Here is an 18,975-nt window from a genome sequence, read left to right as displayed (position 1 = left end):
GCCTAAGAGCATAATTGTCCTTTTTTCTTCATTTCCAGTACTGATGTTTTTCCCCTCCAGTTCCTCCTTTGAATATAATTTACTCTGCAGTAATAAGAAAGAAGACATAAGAGAACTGGGATACACATTTTGGGAAAAATAAAGGAAAAGAAAAGCTTTTAGCCTTCGAACATTTTTGGTTAAAATATAACACAAACACAGGTGACCGAATGCCAGCAAATATATAGGTGCAAATGTGCATATTGTACTTGTTTCTTAGGCATAGGGGAAAAAAAGAGTGGACATTTGATTTCAAACCAAGCTGGCATGATCTTTTTTTAATCCCATGCTTCATATTTTTAGGTCTTTGCTGAGTTTTCTACAAGAATGAATTTTTAAAACTCCAAGTATATCACAAGTCCCTATGTTGTATTCATGCCAAACTTAAGAAAATAATCAAGTCCAAAATGTGGCATCTTGTATAAGACCTCTGGCCTGGATGTTGGAAAAAGTCAATGACTGGGGTACAGTTGGTTAAGCATCTGCCTTCAGTTCAGATCATGATCTCAGGGTCCTGGGATTGAGCCCCGAGTTGGGGAGGGTGTGGAAGGGGTCCCAGCTCAGCTCTCCCTCTGCCTTTCCCCCTGCTTGTGCTTTCTCTCTTTCATATGCTCCCTCACTGGCTCTCTCTCAAATAAATAAATAAAATCTTAAAAAAAAAAAGTCAATGACTAAGAAAAGGAGATTCCTATATAACCTATGATGTATAGTACTATTGTGTCTTGGAAGAAGAACAGTGATTTCAGTTTCTCCAATTTATTTTACCTTTTTTTGCCTTTCAGTGTCCAGAATTCATGCCTTGCATTCAATTGTTGTCTTAGAGTCTCTCTTAAACTGTAACAGTCCCCTTTTGCCATCTGTTTTATTTTTTATCTTTTAAAGGTTTTATTTATTTATTCATGAGGGACACAGAGGGACTGAGACATCCATGCAGGGAGCCTGATGCTGGACTCTATCCTAGGACCACGACCTGGGCAGAAAGGCAGATGCTCAACCACTGAGCCACCCAGGTGCACATTATTATTATTATTATTATTATTATTATTATTATTTTATTTTAAAATTTTATTTTTTTATTTTTTTATTTTTTTAAAAATTTTTATTTATTTATGATAGTCACACACACACACACAGAGAGAGAGAGAGAGAGAGAGAGGCAGAGACATAGGCAGAGGGAGAAGCAGGCTCTATGCACCAGGAGCCCGACGTGGGATTCGATCCCAGGTCTCCAGGATCGCGCCCTGGGCCAAAGGCAGGTGCTAAACCGCTGCGCCACCCAGGGATCCCTATTTTTATTATTTTTTTAATATTTCATTTATTTGAGAGAGAGAGAACAAGTGGTGGGGAGGGGCAGAGGGAAAGAGAGGAGAGAGAGAAGCAGACCCTCCCTGACCTGGAAGCCTGATGCAGGAGGTCCCAGGATGCCCAGATCATGACTTAAGCCAAAGGCAGATGCTTAACCAACTGAGCCTCCCAGGGGCCCCTTGCCATCTGTTTTAAAGCTCACTATTATTTTTTTGTACTACTAAGAAAGAAAATAACTGCTGCCATTTAAACTTATGACATGCTGGCTAATATGAGATTCCTCTCAATTTCAGAAGTCATAAACTGAGATAAATATATTAATGAAATATGGCAAATTGCCCAAGGCCATAATAACTGGTAAGCAATGGAATTGGATATCAGACTACAGGTAGTTTGGCTCTTGAACTCATTCTTTTGGCCACTACTGAGTGTTGTCATTTTTTATCAATGAATTATTTCATGTAAGGACTTTTTTTTTTTAAGCATAATGCCTCATATATAGTATGTAGTGTGTGTTAGCTTTTATTATCATGTTCACTACTTCTGCAACTTATTACTATATGCTTATACTATCTACATTCTGTGACTTCTGGTCTTCTGTGCTTTGTTTATAGGTTGATTCTTAAATATTGAAAACCTATAAACTGTTTAAATATTATAATTATAAAAGTACTGTTCACTTTTACGCCCAGAGGTAATTGAAACTGCAGAGAGGGAAATGTAAATATTTTAATCCTCTGCCACTTAAAGTGTTCTATTAGCTTCCTAATAATTCTGCTCTATTTGCTAAAATGAATTCGTTTCATTCTTGAAGCTATATTGAGCTCTCAAACATCTTCTAATACATACTTGTTGTTTTTCAAGCCTGTGGCATACCTCTATATTGGGGTTTCTTTGTGTCGCTCTTCTGGGTTAAGACTACTGTTTTGAAAAAAAAAAAAAAAAAGACTACTGTTTTGTGTTATTCCACGTCCTCCTTTATCTCAGATTTTTTTTCTCCACATCATTGCAGTATAACTAATTTCAAATATTTCCAGAAAGGATATGAAGCAGATAATTTAATTTTCACAGGCCTCATATATCTGAAAATGCAATTGTGTTGCCTTCTCATTTAATTGTTTGGGAGTGTAATTCATAGTTCAAAATTATGTTGTTTTGCTCAAGACTTTGAAGACTTTGTTCCTTTGCCTCTTAGCCTCTAGTGTATCTGATAAGAAGTCTGCCAGTCTAGTTCTCTTTTTTCCTGAAGTGATAGGCTTTTTTTTATCGGAAAGACTTTATTAGATTCTTTTTCTTTATCATTGGTTTTATGATATTTTATAAGAATGTTTCTAGATGTAGATCCTTTCTCATGTGTCCTTCATGGCAGTCCAGGAGTTCTGTTTGTTCACTTCTGGGAAATGTTCTTTTTTTTTTTTTTTCTTTTTACTTGACATATCATTTAGAGAGATTCTTCCAAAGTTAGGAAAAAATACAAAAAGAAACAAAAATTAAGTAATATGTAGGATCAATCCAAGATGTCCATTCCCTTATCAGTTGTCCTTTGAATTTTTTTCAGTGGTTATTTATTTATTTTTTCTATTTCCATAGTTTCCACCTGCTCTTTTTTTTTTTAATTCCAATATGGTTAATATACAATGTTATATTTTAGGTATACTGCAGTTGCTTTTTTTTTTTTTTTTAAGATTTTTAAATTTTAGAGTGAAAGAATGTGTGTGTGTGTGTGTGTGTGTGTGTATAGAGTCAGTGAGAGAGAGAGAAAATCTCAAGCAGGCTCCTTGCTGAGTGCAGAGCCTGAAGTGGGATTCCATCCCAAAACCCTGAGATTATGAGCTGAGCTGACTTGAGCAGAAACCAGGAGTCCGACATTTAACCAACTGAACCATCCAGACACCCTTGAAGGTAGTACTCTTTTTTAATGGATGCAGTGCTTTCATGAGTTTGGTTTAGAATAGCACTTAAAAATTTTAAACATTTATCTTGTTCCCAGAAATGGCTGTATTTCCTTCAGGTCAGTTGTTTATTTTCATCCTTTCTTCTTGTGCTTTTGCTTGGCCTTTAAAAAATATTAATGATACTTGAGCATGGTATCAATTGTTGGGCCTCACTTTAGGGTCCATGGATAAAATGCAGGAAAAGAATTGTGCCTTCCGCTCGCTCTAGCGTATGTCCAAATAAGGAAGGCTTTGTTAGGGAGTATGAAGATGCTCTAATGCTTTCAGGGTAGATTGCTAAATTAAGAGAAACAAACATGGTTTTAGTTAGAAACCAACACTGTTGTTGATATACTTGTGTAAAGGAATGGGGTAAGAGGTTTGGCTTGGCTGTTCCATATATATTTTTTAATCATCCTAATTTTATTTATGTATTGATTTTATTGATTTATTCATCCATCCATCTATCCATACTAATTTTAATCCTACACCCATCTCCTGTTTGCTTTTCCTGTTTCCAGGTTTGGTACTTCTCCAGGCTCTGCTGGCAGGAATGTTTTCTCCATGGGTGCAAGCCTTCTTGTGCATGTGTGCATGTTTGTTCTAGACTGCAGTTTTTTCTGCATTGGCTTAATTCCCAATATTATCTCTTAATCTCTCTCTAGAAGAGAGAAAGCAGACTCCAGTCTGCTCTCTTTTAGATTGAATGAATGAATGCATTTTAGTGAAAATTTGATAGGAAGTGGAGGAAAACAATTGTCCTTAGTTTGTCTTCTAAAGAGTAAATAACTCATAGATATTTGTTGAATAAATCAATTAATACTCTTGAGAGTTATGCTACATGTTGGCAAATTAAATTTAAATAAAATGTAAAAAAAAATGCTCTTGAGAAAATTGGGCAAAGCATGCTTTTGTTTAAATTTAAAAAATTCTGGCCGTAGGGTATGCGTAACTAAATCCTTTTTCTTTTATTTTTTTATCCTTTTAATTTATCCTATTTTACGAAAGAATCTCATTGAGTTTATATTTTTAATTTATTTTTTTAAAATTTTTTATTTATTTATGATAGTCACACACACAGAGAGAGAGGCAGAGACATAGGCAGAGGGAGAAGGAGGCTCCATGCACCGAGAGCCCGGCGTGGGATTCGATCCCGGATCTCCAGGATCGCGCCCTGGGCCAAAGGCAGGCGCCAAACCGCTGCGCCACCCAGGGATCCCTCTCATTGAGTTTAAAACTTAGCAGTGGAGGTAAAAAATGAATAAGCTGCCATCTTTTACAATTTTTTTTTAAAGATTTTATTTATTTATTCATAGGCACAGAGAGAGAGAGAGGCCGAGTCACAGGCAGAGGGAGAAGCAGGCTCCATGCAGGGAGCCCGATGTGGGACTCGATCCGGGTCTCCAGAATCACACCCCAGGCTGCAGGTGGCGCCAAACCGCTGTGCCACCGGGGCTGCCCTACAATTTTTTAAAAAAATTAAGAGTATTAATTCCATTTTGTTTTTTAGCGTTTAGCACAGTGCTTGGTATGTTCTAAGTATTCCTTTTTTTTTTTTTTAAGCTTTTATTTATTTATTCATGAGAAATGTAGGCAGAGGGAGAAGCAGGATCCCTGCAGAGAGCCCCATGTGGGACTCGATCCCCAGGCTGGGATCACACCCTGAGCTGAAGGCAGCCTCCCAGCTGCTGAACCACCCAGGCTGTGTCCTTGTTCTAAGTATTCAATAAATGATAGTTATTGTTACTGAGTTTTAGCTTAAATTCTTTTTGTCTCTCATTTTCATCATCTAAGAAAATGGGGGTTAATATATGTATTAACAGGATAGATTTTGGTGTATATAATATTTGCTACATAAGGTTAATTATTCTTTGATCCATGAACAGCTATTTATTTTTTCTATGAGGCTTTCTTTGATCTAATGAGTTTGAATTAATAGTTTGTTATTCTGTATCCTGTTTTTATTTTATGTCACAGTTTTTATGCTAAATAACATTGGTTTGCTTGGTTGTATGTCCTTTCACCAAACATGGTTCTTGGTAGCTGGGACCTATCTTTTTTATCTTGATAGTCTTAATGCAGAGTTATTGTTTGACATAACACGGCCCTCATTTTTGCTGGATCTTTTTTTTTTTAAAAGATTAATTTATTTATTTGAGTGAGAGAAAGAGAGAGTGAACAAATGCACCAACAGGGGGAGGGACAGAGGAAGAGGAAAAGCAGGCTCTCCATTGCGTCAGAAGCCGGATGTGGGGCTTGATCCCAGGACCCTGGGATCATGACCCAAGCCAAAGGATCATGATCTACTGACTGAGCCACCCAAGCACCCTCCCTCCTTTTCCTGGGTCTTCATGGATGAGGAGGATGGGGTGAGTGGAACATGGGGTGGGATACATTAGTGGGAAGCAAAATGTGACACATATGCTGATACCATATTATAAATAGTTGAATATCAGATTAAGGAATTTGAAGTTTATTTAGTATGCTGTGGGAGACATTTTGATTATTGACTAGATTAGTTCCATATTTTAGAAATATAATTCTCATTGCAGAGTATAGAATGTTTTAGAAAGAAGAAAAGAGATTGGAGGTAAGGAGAAGATGTAAGAAACTTACTCTTGCCATATTATAGGGTTTCTATGTTAGCTGAGAAATCTTCCAGCTCATACTTAAAAGATAGGTCTTATCATCGTGTAATAACTCAGACCACATCACATATAGGCTCCAGGGCTTCCCTGCTAATTTTGCTTTGATTTGTTAAGAAACGTTATACAAAGGTTTTAGTAAAATAAAGGCTAAAATTTTATGTATATTGTGATAATATCATTCATTTTCTCCAAAAGCTTATAAATTGATGAGTATTTTAAACCTGTTTGTTGTATTTTCTAACAATTGTTCAAAATTTAATGTGTGTCATGTGCAAGGAGGTAATGGACAAAATTTTTCTCCCTTGGGAAAAGAGATGAATTCTGTTTTTTGTATGCTAAGTTTCAGGTGCTTGGGTAGTTCAGTTGGGGCTCCCTTACATATAAGACATAGAGTCATAAAGAAATTGAGAAAGATTAGAAGTTTTCTGAATAAAGATGGTAATTGAAACCTAGGATTTGGTGAGTTTGTGTATCTGATAACAATAATCTAAGATGTAAGTACAATGAAATGTTCTACTTTTTTGGCCTTAGTGAAATGAGATGCTTGCTTACGAATGTCTGCTGAATCAGAGTTGTAAAGAATGAACTAGATCTTTGGGTTAAATCAGGAAGGGGTCATTGGAGACTGAAGACTGCACTGATTCTGTGAGTACAGCAAGAGCAAAAGCAGACTGGAGGAGCATTAAGAGGAGTTGATAAGGAAGTAGAACATTGTAGTTAAAAAATTCTGTGAAGGATAGTAAAGTTGGAGGAATAAAAAATTATAGGGTTAAGTGGTGGCTTTTCCAGTTATATAATGTATGGATATGTGTCGTCAAACTTTGTATAAAGACAGGGAGGTTCGGTACAATTAAATGAAACCACCAAGAGATTAGTGCTGAATATATACAATTTTAGAAAGGGAAAATGAACCTTAAGAAGGAAAATATCATGAAATTCAGTAAGGCTTATTTTTATCATATAAACTTGAAATACAGAAGAATAATTTTAGAAGTGTCGAGTTAAAATTCTTTACAAGTAGCCACAGATTAAAAAATCATCCCACTAATCTTTGCATTTTTAATATATGCTTAGGGTGAATTTAAAAATTTTAAGGCTTTAGGGCAGCCCGGGTGGCTCAGCGGTTTAGCGCCGCCTCCAGCCCAGGGCATGATCCTGGAGACCCGGGATCGAGTCCTGCGGTGGGCTCCCTGCATGGAGCCTGCTTCTCCCTCGGTGTGTGTCTCTGCCTCGTTCTGTGTGTCTCTCATGAATAAATAAATAAAATCTTAAAAAAAATAGAATAAAAAATAAAAAATTTAAGGCTTTAGAAATGCATAAAAACAGATGTTAAGAGTTGAATAAATACATAGAAAATATAGTTGCAGTATTTTTGGTGAGAAAAGAGAAGTATAATTGGAATATTTGATATGTAGATTTTAACATGTGATGAGAGGGAATTTTAGGTGTACCCATCATATTACTGTCTTTAAAAGAATGAGGGATGGTAAATTATAGGAGTATGATGCAGTGAAATTCACAACTGTTCCAAAGTTATAATTTAAAATCTATGTATCCATGGAAAGAGAAATCTAATGGAAGGAAATGTTGACTATAAAATTTTTTTTTTTTAATTTTATTTATTTATTCATAAGACACACACACACACAGAGGTTGAGGGAGAGGGAGAGGGAGAGGGGGAGAGAGAGAGAGAGAGAGATAAGCAGGCTCCATGCAGAGAGCCTGACATGGGACTTGGTCCCAGGTGTCCAGGATCACACCCTAGGCTGCAGGCGGCACTAAACTGCTGCGCCGCCAGGGCTGACTATAAAATGTTTGGAAAATTTCTAATAGACTAGATATTGTTCTTAAATTACAGGCATGATTGAAGTCCTTATGAATCTCAAAGAGATGCTAAACCCATGGTACTCTAAATATATAAAGTGATAGTAGATAATATTTATTATTACATCAGGTGTTATATGATTTATATATGTTAAAATTAAATGAGCACCTTCAAAATGTAAAATAGTACATATTTTAGGTAGAAATTTTAATAGAAAATGAAAAAATCCTTTTTAAGATGAAATGCATATCCTATAGACAATAGCTAAACTTTTAAAGTCAGTCTTAAAGAAATGAGTCGCAATCATATACTTTCAGATATGTGGAGTTGACATCAAAAACCTGTTTCCCCAACTGGTAATTTCTAATCTATGGAGGTGGCATCTAGATGGTATTTATCGTTCTTGGTAGATCAAAGAGTGACCATGTTTTCCTGGGACTGATAAAGGGAAACTTAATAGTGGTCTGCAGTAGGAACAGAAAGACCTACTTTAAAAACTCCATTCCATTAGAGATTTATATTAAAAAGTTTCTTTTCTCAGTGCAGGGTTTACACTCATACTTTTTCTGAATTCCTAAAGATTGAAACTTAACTAATCGTTATACTCTGAGAAATGAGAGTCTTGAGTTTTGTGTGTGTGTGATTAGGGAAGGATGAGAGAAAATGTTTTGAAAGTGAGATCCAAAGACTTTAGTAAAGAGACAGTTTTGCTAACAAAAATAAGTTAGGCTCTATGTAACTTGGTACCTGCTATGATTCCATCTAGCTGGGAGGCTTTAAACCTTAGCTTCTAATTCATACTGTTTCTCTATTTTAGTCATGTTTCTCCCCATCCTAGTGAAAATAAATATCCCCGTTTCTGGGCTCTTTGGAATATGGCCTCCCTATAAATGTTGATGGTATGCCATATATAATATGTCACATATTTTCTAGTCTAACTTGTAACTGAAAGCCTAGAAAGACATATAAATGGGATTCCAAAGTTATCTCTTGCCCTTTATATTCTATAACAGTTATGTATTAAATGGTAGAACATTCATTTTGGGGACTTACAAACTCCTTTGGACTTAGGTTTGTTGGTAAGAGGAAAGGCTGTATTTCTGAATTCACTTACATGATTCTGAGCTATAGAATGTGAATCTTGAATAGGCTCATTAGATTTGTGGGAATCTATACATTTATACATCTATCAAAATGAACTCTAACATCTTTATGTAACAAGCTACTTACTCTTTCATTATACAAAACAGTTACTTTAGTTTACCTCCTGAAAAAAAGATGGTGGATGGTGAGGATGGTGAAATTCGGGTGGGTTTTTAAATATATCATAGAAAGATCTTGTGTTTTAGGGTAAGAGACACCTGGATTCCTACTACTTAACGTATGTGTGTAACTGTGCAAGGTACTATGGAAGCAAACTCAGAGGAGTTACCCAGAATAATACTTCCATATGTAAAGCACATATCCTTATGGGATACTCATTAATGCATGTTATTAGTTCTTTTCTTGTTTTACAGGACAAGTGAAATGTTTTCTGAAAACTAATTGGAAAATGTTGGGAAAATATTTAAAGTAGTTATATAGCTGAGTAAATTACTAAGTTAGGTGTTAATAAATTAAACATGGAAAGGACTACTTTTCCTACTATGTAGGATGACTTGATTTAATGTGAACATTTTCTATATTAATTATTAGTTATGCAGGGTTTGGAGAATTTTTATTAAGTTTCATAATAAATTTAACATGATACTGAAATTCTTCTTATGTTAAAAGATTTTGGAAAGACTGTCCTATTGTGAAAGAAGGAACCTATAATCAGAAATAATCTTGATTAGCATCAAGGTCGGGCAGCCCTGGTGGCGCAGCGGTTTGGTGCCGCCTGCAGCCCAGGGTGTGATCCTGGAGACTCTGAATTGAGTCCCACGTCGGGCTCCCTGCGAGGAGCCTGCTTCTCCTTCTGCCTGTCCCTCTGCCTTGTCTCTGCCTCTCTCTCTCTCTTTCTCTCTGTCTCTATGAATAAATAAATAAAATCTCTTAAAAAAATGAATCAAGGTCAATTCTACATGAGTTAATGCACATGTATATTTCCTATTTGAGTAGCATCATCAACACTCTTAAGTGGATACCTTTATATTGGTGATAAGATATAAGAAGAAAAAAAGTTGTGTAGCAAATGATCAGGTAATGCCACTTTAAAAGAAAACTACAATTCTAAAAGTCATTTTAAATACCAAAATTTCATTATATGTGTTTCTGTTAATTTGTAATATCAGAAAGGCCATCTCTCTTTTTGTAATTTTCAGTATAAAATTAATACAAAGTGAATGACATACTATATTGTTAGTGAACATGATTTTATAATGTAATTTCTGCTTTTTTTAGCCAAATGAGTTTTTTTTTTCCATGTAGTAAAATGCATTTATTTAAAAAAGGAGAGGTACAGTACATTATAATTGTAAGGACATTTTTATATTAAAGATGCCAGTCTTTTGGACTTAAATTGGAAAGAGTCTTATTTACTACCTGAACAAGGAAGTTCACAATCGAGGCTGAAATCTTGTCTATATTACCACATATTTCTAATTACACATTATTTTAAGCTTGTATATTTTAAACCATGGTTACAGAATTATTGTATAGGAAATAGACTGAAGGTATTACCTTATTATATTTGCTGGACTTTGGCTTAATTCTCTACAACTTCAAAATACTACTGTGATATGAAACAACAGAATTATATTTACTCTGATAAAAACAAGCTCTGAACTGAGTCCTTCATTGCATTTTTCTAAAGAACTCACTTCTCATGAGCAAGTGTTCAATATCATATAGTTAGGAAACCATTATATTATTAAAACTTCGATTTTTTTCTTTAACTGTATCCCAGTATTTTAAATATTTACATGTTTCAGGATACTTGCAATTAAACTGCACATTTTGATCATATCTTGACTACAACATTAAAAATAAATAAGACATTCATGTAAAGTCTTTCCAAATCATATTGCCAGTGTGCATGAAGTTATTCTCTGAAGACTAAAAGCTCTGCTTGTTTGGAAAAGGCAGTGATTAGGTCTTTATAAGCAATTGAGGTTCTGTTTTCCTTCTAAACGTTCCTTTACTAATTTTTCCAAAGAGAAAAGATGCTCATCTGCATCTTCTGGCACAAGATTCCTCATAGAATTTGCAAGTTCAAAAAGATATTCTGTATTTCTTCCACTTGGACCAGCTGCATTAAAAATTTGTTCAGCAATGTCTTCAAGAGGTGCAGGACCAAGGTAATTAGGATTATCACATGTTCCAATATATAGCAACACACTGAATGGTTTTGTTGTGGGATCTTTTGGATAAAAAAGGACTGTTGTGGTTCTGTAGCCTCCTTTCTCTCTGAAGTCAAGGTATGCTTTTACTTCTTCTTCCTTTCCTACTGGCAGTCTATAAGCAACACCCCATACACAACCCTGTTGAAAAATGAAAATGTATTATTTAGTATTTACAAGGCTAAAATAGGTGAAGATATGTACTTCTCTAAGAAAGTATCTTGTGCACCCAGAAGTACAAACTCAACAAAACAGGGTGTCATTTGTATTCTGGATGGAGTAATTTACAAAGGATATTTGAAAGTTCCTGGAGTGAAAAAATGAACAAATAAAATGAACTTGCTATGGCCTTAAGTAGTTGATGACTTTCTTGCCAAGCTTTTAAAACACAGAACCCTTTCTGCAAACAAGGGCACACTTGATACATAAAAAACTAGGTGATGCTCAGCTCTATCTAGCTGAAGCAAGTTGGGGTATCAAAGCCCTCTCAGCTAGCACCCAGAACTTTAATCCACTTACAGCCCCTCAGGTAGGCTTCAGAGTGGCTACAGTACTCCATGTAGCAGTTTGGAAACTACTGCCCTCTACTATTAGTGAAATGTTTATGGATTTAAAACCTTTTAACTCTATTTTTAATGACCAAATGAACACCTGTTATTTTTTATTTCAGTTCCACTGGCTAAAAGACATAATTTTGAAAACTTAAACAATGATAAGTACCCTAGTATGCAAGGAAATTATTCAGAATGGAGAATTATTTTAAATGCTGATTTCCTTGTTCATAAAGTGTCTGTAAAAACATATATTATGGCTGCAAAGTTTTTTTTTGTGTTAATAAATCATCTGTGATATAAGCAGGACTTACAGTTTGTAGTGTAGATATTCTAGTTAATTCACAACCTTTAATTATTAAGTTTAAAAATTAAATTTTAGGTTGCTTAAGTATCTTCTTGAGTGAATTTAACATTCTATAGAAACAGTACTATATTAACTTTAAGAGTTACAGTTATCAGTTTGAAGCCTTTTTTTTTTTTTTTTTTTTTTTTTTAAAGTAGGCTCCATTCCTAACATGGGGCTTGAACTCAGGATCCTGGGATGAAGAGTCGAATGCTGTACCGAGGGGGCTAGCTAGCTAGCCAGACACCCTGAAGCCATTTTTATATATTCTTTTCCTAATGCAAATTATGAAAGCACTTCATCTCACTATTTCACCATTATTCATCTGCTATTGATTGCTGCTTGATTTTTATATATGAAAGTTGTTTCCAAAATTAAATCTTTAACTTCAAAATATAAAAGTTTGAAAAACAAAAAACAAAAAACAAAAAAACAAAAAAAAATAAAAGTTTGTATCACATGTCAATGAAATGATTGAAAGTATTTAAGAAACAAAAGACTATCAGGTAATTACATTTTCTAGTGCTCCAAACCTCTTTAAAATCCTGTTGTGCTAGTAATAAAATTAGGCAATAAAGTAATAATTCCTGACTGGGATTTTTGCTAAGAATAGTAAACCCCCAGCAATATGAGGAGAGTTTTAAGGGTTCCATTTGATTCTTAGTGACAGTCTGGTTGTCTGAAGGCTGGCTCCATTAATTCTTAGTCAATAAACTCAGTAAGAAAAGAAAAATGAAAAAAAAGAAAAGAAAAATGTGACTGCATGCCATTTGGTTATTGTCTACCTTGCAGTCTGCATTCCAACTTTTCCCAACAATTGAAAAGAAACACAACAAATACAGAGAAGAATTCTAGATCTGGTGTTCAGAACTGTCTCTGATGACTGTTGATAACATTTCATTGATTATTAAAACTGAGAAACTTTTCAACATTTTATATGATTAAAGACTATACAGAAAAGAATAATTATACCATACCCCAGGATCTTCAACAAGAGTCACAACTCTTCCAGGCTGTTTTAAAAAAAGTAAAAAAAAAAAAAAAAGTATATATATATTTTTCTGAATCAGTTTATCAACTAACCAAACATTAGCAATTTATTGTTGACATGAAATATTTCAATTTCATTTGTTCATACTGAACACTATTTTAGCACTTATTTTTTCTGATAAATCTTCAAGTGAATTAACTAAGAAAATACACCTATCCTTTCTAAAAAGATCCCTTTAATTTGTATATATTAGCTATATTATGTTCACTTAAAATTGATATATTAAAAAACACATATGTGACAAAGGCTTACCTAAAATGAAAGGCAAAGGAAGACACAGTTATAAATACAAGTCCTGGTCAGATTGCTATAGTTTTATTAGGGAACAAAACATGCTCTTCCAGAGTGCTTTCCTGTAATAGGTGGTTTTCAAACTTTTAGTGTAGATCAAAATTACCTGGAGGGTTGATAAACACATTGCTTGGCCACCGTCCCAGAGTTTCTGATCCTGTAGGTCTGGAGCTGTCTGCCTTTTTTTTTTTTTTTTTTAAAGTACACTTCCTACTTAGTGCCAAAGGGTATGTATCTATTGACATGTTAGCATCATTAATGAGAATGCTGAATTATAAGCATTGTAACATTTTTGCTTTAACATTTGTTTGCCTATTGTCTGGCACATAGTGAGCATAAATCATGCAGATATTTTGTGTTTACTGCTATTTCCTCTAGTCTTTGTCTATTTGTATAGACAATTTGTAATCATGGAAAACATGGGATTTTGGATTATGCTTCTTAATTATATTTTCTTGTTAGTCTTATACATTTTAATAGTTACATAATATTGTATCATCAGTGAGCTAATTTAAGCATTCTTGTGTTGTTGAGCCTTTAGATTTGACTTGTTTTCTACTTAAGAAAATGCCACAGTGAGGATACATATATTGATGTGGGTCATACTGTCGGTATTACCATATTACTTTTCTTTTTTTTTAAGATTTTATTTATTTATTCGTTAGAGACACAGAGAGGCAGAGACATAGGCAAAGGGATAAGCAGGCTCCTTGAGTGGAGCCTGATGTGGGACTCGATCCCGGTACTCTGGGACCACAACCCTGAGCCAAAGGCAGATGCTCGACCACTGAGCCTCCCAGGTGTCCCTACCATATTACTTTGAACTTCAAAGTGAATTAGAAGCTACTTATTAAATACCTATATTGTAGAGAAGATAAAACCTTGATTCTTGCTTTAAAAGCTTATAATTTTGGAATATGAACTTAACATGTGAAATAGAGAACACTTAGGGCCAAGATGAATGGTATGAGCACAGTAAGAATTAGAGTCTTGGGTGGTCAGGAAGACAAAATTCTGGCAAAAGGCATAATTCACAATTGTGGACCCAGAGGCAAGACTACACAGGCTAAGTGTCTGACTTTAGTAGATGTCCCCAAATGCAGAGATGATTCAGAAAGATAACTGGAGAAACAAGATGGTCAGATTTGAAGAGCCAAAGAATGGATGTGAAATTATGGGACAAAGGAAAATAAGCCAATGAAATTTGGGAGAAATAGGAAATTAGGAGCTACTGTAACACTTGAGGAGCAGATGACTGGTGTGATAAAAGAAGTGTGTGCGGAAGATCCGAGTGGTAAAGTGTATAGTATGCAAGTTAGAGTGGGAAGGAGGTAGACCCTTGAGTAAAATTTTAGTGGTCCAGGTGACAAGTTCTGCACTCCTTTTTTCCTTGTCTCCCTTATATTCAGCCCAGTCATCAATTCTTGGTTGCTCTGTCTTTTGATTCTTCTTTTTTATTTTTTTAAAAAAGATTTTATTTATTCATGAAAGAGAGCGCGACAGAGGCAGAGGGAGAAGTAGGCTCCATGCAGGGAACCTGATGCGGGACTCAATCCTGGGACTCTAGGATCACACCCTGGGCCAAAGGCAGGCACTAAACTGAGCCATCCAGGGATCCCTGTCTTTTGATTCTTCTGTATCTAGTTCCTCTGTAGCCTTCAGTTGCTTTCTTAGAGACCTCACTGCCCACCTCTTGTTTTGTTTACTTCTAGTTCTCTACTTGGCCCTGGAATGACTATGCAAAAATTGGGCCACTCACTCCTGTACTTTGAATTTTTCAGGGTTGTAATATTCTACAAGATAAAAAAAAATTCCCCAGCATGACTTAACACAAACCTCATTTCTTACCGTTTTTCGCCTCAAGCTGTACTGATTTATTTCTAACTTGTACATACATTCACGTCTTTGGATATGCCAGTACTCAGTGTGGATTGCCCTTCCTTTTCCATCTCTGGGATATCCTCCTGCCATTCTATTCATAAAGGCTTGGCGGACTCCCCAGGCAACTTTGCAGCACCTCCTTCTCCTAAACTCTCATTTCTTCTTTTATTCACTTCCCTTGTGGCACTTGTCAGGTATTGCTGTTTGCATAGGTGTCTCCTACTTACATATTTAAGTGCTCAGTAAGAACTGTTGAAAGAGGGGAGTGGTAGAAAAGTCCTGGACTTTATAGGTGGTGGCAGGTGGCAGGAAACAGATTGAACAGAGTACATAAGGAATCATTTTAAGGGTAAATAAATGGACTCTCTGTGACTGTTTATAGATGATAAAGACATGGACTTTTGGCACTAGTGATAAATTTATTTGGAAATATATATTTTTAAAATATTTATTTTAGAGAGAGAGAATGTATAAGTAGAGGGAGGGGCAGAAGAGGGGGATAATCTCAAGCAAATTCCCCACTGCATGCAGAGCCTGCCTGCTGTAGTGCTCGATCTCACAATCCTGAGGTTATAACCTGAGCTGAAATCAAGAGTCGGTTGCTCAACCGACTGAGCTATCCCCTGTGCCCCTTGGAAATATTTTCTAAAACTTTTTGTCCCTAAAATAAATATATGTTATTGAAAAACAGTGTACATTTATAAATCACATGAAAGCTTTTTTGGAGAATGAAACTAAAGAAGGGGTCTTTCAAGCTGAATAGGATTGGAGGATATCATGAAATATGAATCATTATAGGTGCTTTCATTGAATAGAGTAATTTTTCTGATCTAGATCTAGAACAGAGATTTAGTAAATGTTCATGATTATCTCTTATGTTAAAATGTTTCCTTTTTGAAATTGAAATATATTCTATGTGCTGTGTTCACATTTAAATAAATCCTTAATTTAGTGAGATGTTGCCAGTTTTGTTCTATATAAATGAGATGCTTAATAAAACTTAGGTAGAAATTAAAGTTTAATGAAGCTAAAAAGAAAGCATAATTGAATAAAGCAAGTAGGTTTGGTATTTTTCCCACAAATGTCACATTGTAGGGTGTGGAGATGAGCCTAACATTTTTTTAATAATATCACAATTCATATGGTGACTAACTTACTAGGAGCATATGTTGCTGTAAAAAACATAGTCCTATAAAACATCCATGTCATTCTTCTAATTGGCTGGATATCTATGTAGCCTTTTGGATTTTTGTTTGATAGACAGTTAAGACAGATCACAGTAAAGCTGGTGATCTGTTATAATAAATGTTAAGTAAAATAATAATGTTCTTTCCAGGGTTTTTTAAAATAGAACAGTATACTTAGAAAATATTTGGTACACAGACTTCCTTTTTAATTTGCTATGATCCTTTAAAAACTTCTAGACATTGCAGTCTTCCTGTCCCCCTACTTATCTGCCCTATATTTTAGTAAATTTAAGTAAGAAGATACTGGCTTTTATAGCTCCTTTCTACTTTTAAAGAATCATGAGCTGCTGCATTGGCTTGACAACTTAATCATTCTCTTCTGACAGTGTACATATCTCAATGTGCTATATAATAAATGCATCGTATGTTTTGACTGAAACTAGTGTAGTAAAATGTGTTATTGAAACCATATTTGTGGGGCTCCTGGGTGGCTCAGTTGGTTAGGCATAGGACTCTTGATTTCAGCTCATGATCTCACGATGGTGAGCATCAAGCCCCTAATTGGGCTTGGTGCTGGACATGGAGCCTGCATAAGATTCTCTCTCTCCCTCTCCCTCTGTTCCCCTGTACCCTCAATGTTTGTCCCACCAATGTTTGTGTGCAGATGCTCCCTCTCTCTCAAAACAAAGTAAACAAACAATAAGCAAAACCACATTTGTCATCATTTAACATTTGGTCATTAAAATTGGAGGCTGGGTTAAGGATTTTCTCTTCAGAATAGAAGTTTTAAGTGTTTGTATCTGACAACACAAAAGGCACTTTACTTAGAAGTTTTACTAACAAGTTTCATTTTCCTTAATTCTGTAAAGTCTTAAACATTGTTCTTTACACCCAATGTGGGGCTCATATTTAAACCCGGAAATCAAGACTCAGCATGCTTTAGCGACTGAGCCAGCCAAGTGCCTGTTTTATAATATTCTTGAGGAAATTTTGGCCATGAAGTTTCTGGTGGCTTACAAATGTGCATCTGCCCTAAGTTACTCCCCTATTTTGAAGTCATCTGCCTATCTTAAAGCCAAATTCTACCATTTTATATATTCTGTTCTGGGGCCAATGTTAATTTCTTTTCAAAAAACAGTAATCAAGCTCATATAACTCTCAGAATACTTGAGAGAACATATAAACAAAAAATTTTGTGCACTTCCAAAAGTTAGAGGAGATTAACATATTTAAGGTATCCAAATTGTTACCCAAAACTTAAGTTTTCCTTGTGGATTTGGTTGCTTCGCAGCCAATACAAGGCTAATCTGCATAAACAGCGAGCTGCTACTACATTAGGATGAGTGTCTTTGTATGACTGAAAAATGGATCAAAGAACTTACATCTCTCATTCATAATTTAGAGAAGAAACATGGAGAAAGAAACAGAATAATGCTGCACAGAGTAACGGGTACTGTGTTACTTAAGTAACGAACCAGGACCTCGTTTAACTTCGCCAGTACCTGACAACCAAAGTAAGTGACCAAAGTGAGCTCCTTAACCGGAGCTTATTTTGGAAACTATTTCTTCTGTGACCTTAGGTGTCATAAACGAAAACCTTTGGACCGACACACAGAAACCCCAGAAATAACATGTTCGATTCAACTGAAACCAATGAAAGTCTGCCAAAATGCAGAAATGCCAACAAACTTAATGATAAAAAGTTGAATGCGCAAGTTGTTTTGGTATTTCAACTCCGTGGTGACACGAAGATTGATCTTCCCGCCTGTTTTTTTTTTTTTTTTTTTTTTTCCTTTTGGCTGGGCCCCCTCCGGGCACGTCAGCCTGTGGAGCTAGGGTGCTTGCGCCCACGTTTCTTGCTTCCTCAAGAAGCTAACCCCCCGCATCTCCAGGGGCTTCGGGAGGGGTGCCCTGGGCTCGGGGAGGCGGGGCAAGTGGCCGAGGGAGCCGGCCGGCCGGACAGCTGCAGTCCCGGCGCGCTGGGGCAGCCGTCCGAGCCGCGGGTGCAGGTCCAGCAGAGCCGGGCCAGGAGCGGGGGCGGCGCTCCGAGGGCGGTAAGGGCGGTAAGGGCGGGGGGCTGGTGGGCGCCTCACCTTGCCGGGGACCCCGCGGTGGTCGGTGCTTCCCTGCCAGAAGCGCCTGCTGTAGCCTGTGATGTATCCGACCAACTTGTCCTGATAGGGGAAGTCCACCTTCCAGATCAGGGACCCGTAACCAAACACCCACATCCTTCCGTGGCTCGGCGGCTGCGGCGGCGGCCGACCCTCGCCCGGTCCCTGCCGCGCCGGCTCCAGCGGGGACTGCAGCCTCCCCGACGCAAGGAACCGGCCGCGCGAGCGCAGGCGCAGTGGCCGCACTGTCCGCTCGGGGGCGCAAAGCACCCTGGGACGTTTAGTTCGAGGGACGTCTTCCGAGGCCGCGTTACTTTTCCTTGCTGAGGAGACCGGGAGGGACTGGCCTTCCGCGTGCCGAGCGATGGGTTCTCCCGCAGCCCCTGCCGCTCGCCGTGCCCTCCCGGTTCGCGTGTGCAGAGGCCTGCGGCGCCCACAGTCCGCTCCTGGCATTTGCGGCTCAGGTCGGACTGTCCGCTTCCTTGG

The 18,975-nt window shown here is 36.8% G+C and overlaps 2 protein-coding genes across 3 annotated transcripts in view; one reads left to right on the top strand and one right to left on the bottom strand.

Moving 5' to 3' along the window:
- Nucleotides 1–10,142: 10,142 nt before the first annotated feature.
- Nucleotides 10,143–18,942, bottom strand: CHAC2 (ChaC glutathione specific gamma-glutamylcyclotransferase 2). Of its 2 annotated transcripts, XM_025992644.2 has the most exons (3): nt 18,472–18,942; nt 12,946–12,981; nt 10,143–11,212 (listed from the first exon to the last, which is right to left on the bottom strand). In XM_025992644.2, the coding sequence occupies exons 1-3, from the start codon at nt 18,940–18,942 to the stop codon at nt 10,829–10,831; spliced, it is 891 nt and encodes a 296-aa protein (XP_025848429.2). In that variant the 3' UTR covers nt 10,143–10,828. The 2 variants fall into 2 exon arrangements, with proteins under 2 accessions (XP_025848429.2, XP_025848430.2); XM_025992645.2 differs by lacking the exon at nt 12,946–12,981.
- ASB3 (ankyrin repeat and SOCS box containing 3) overlaps nt 18,793–18,975 on the top strand; it is an 80,209-nt gene continuing 80,026 nt past the window's right edge. The window contains exon 1 of the mRNA XM_072741268.1: nt 18,793–18,953. The gene's annotated coding sequence lies outside the window, so the exon portion shown is untranslated. The remainder of the gene's footprint in view (nt 18,954–18,975) is intronic.

Source organism: Vulpes vulpes, chromosome 16, assembly GCF_048418805.1.
Source record: "Vulpes vulpes isolate BD-2025 chromosome 16, VulVul3, whole genome shotgun sequence".
NCBI lineage: Eukaryota > Metazoa > Chordata > Mammalia > Carnivora > Canidae > Vulpes > Vulpes vulpes.
This window is presented reverse-complemented; position numbering and strand designations above follow the sequence as displayed.

What these genes read in the sequence shown, in the direction of transcription:
- CHAC2 (XM_025992644.2), bottom strand. Translation starts at nt 18,942, where the DNA reads ATGCCAGGAGCGGACTGTGGGCGCCGCAGGCCTCTGCACACGCGAACC. An exon ending in ACCGCGGGGTCCCCGGCAAG is followed by an intron (nt 12,982 to 18,471) that starts GTGAGGCGCCCA and finishes TTTTTAAAACAG; the next exon opens with CCTGGAAGAGTTGTGACTCT. An exon ending in CTCTTGTTGAAGATCCTGGG is followed by an intron (nt 11,213 to 12,945) that starts GTATGGTATAAT and finishes ATTTTTCAACAG; the next exon opens with GGTTGTGTATGGGGTGTTGC.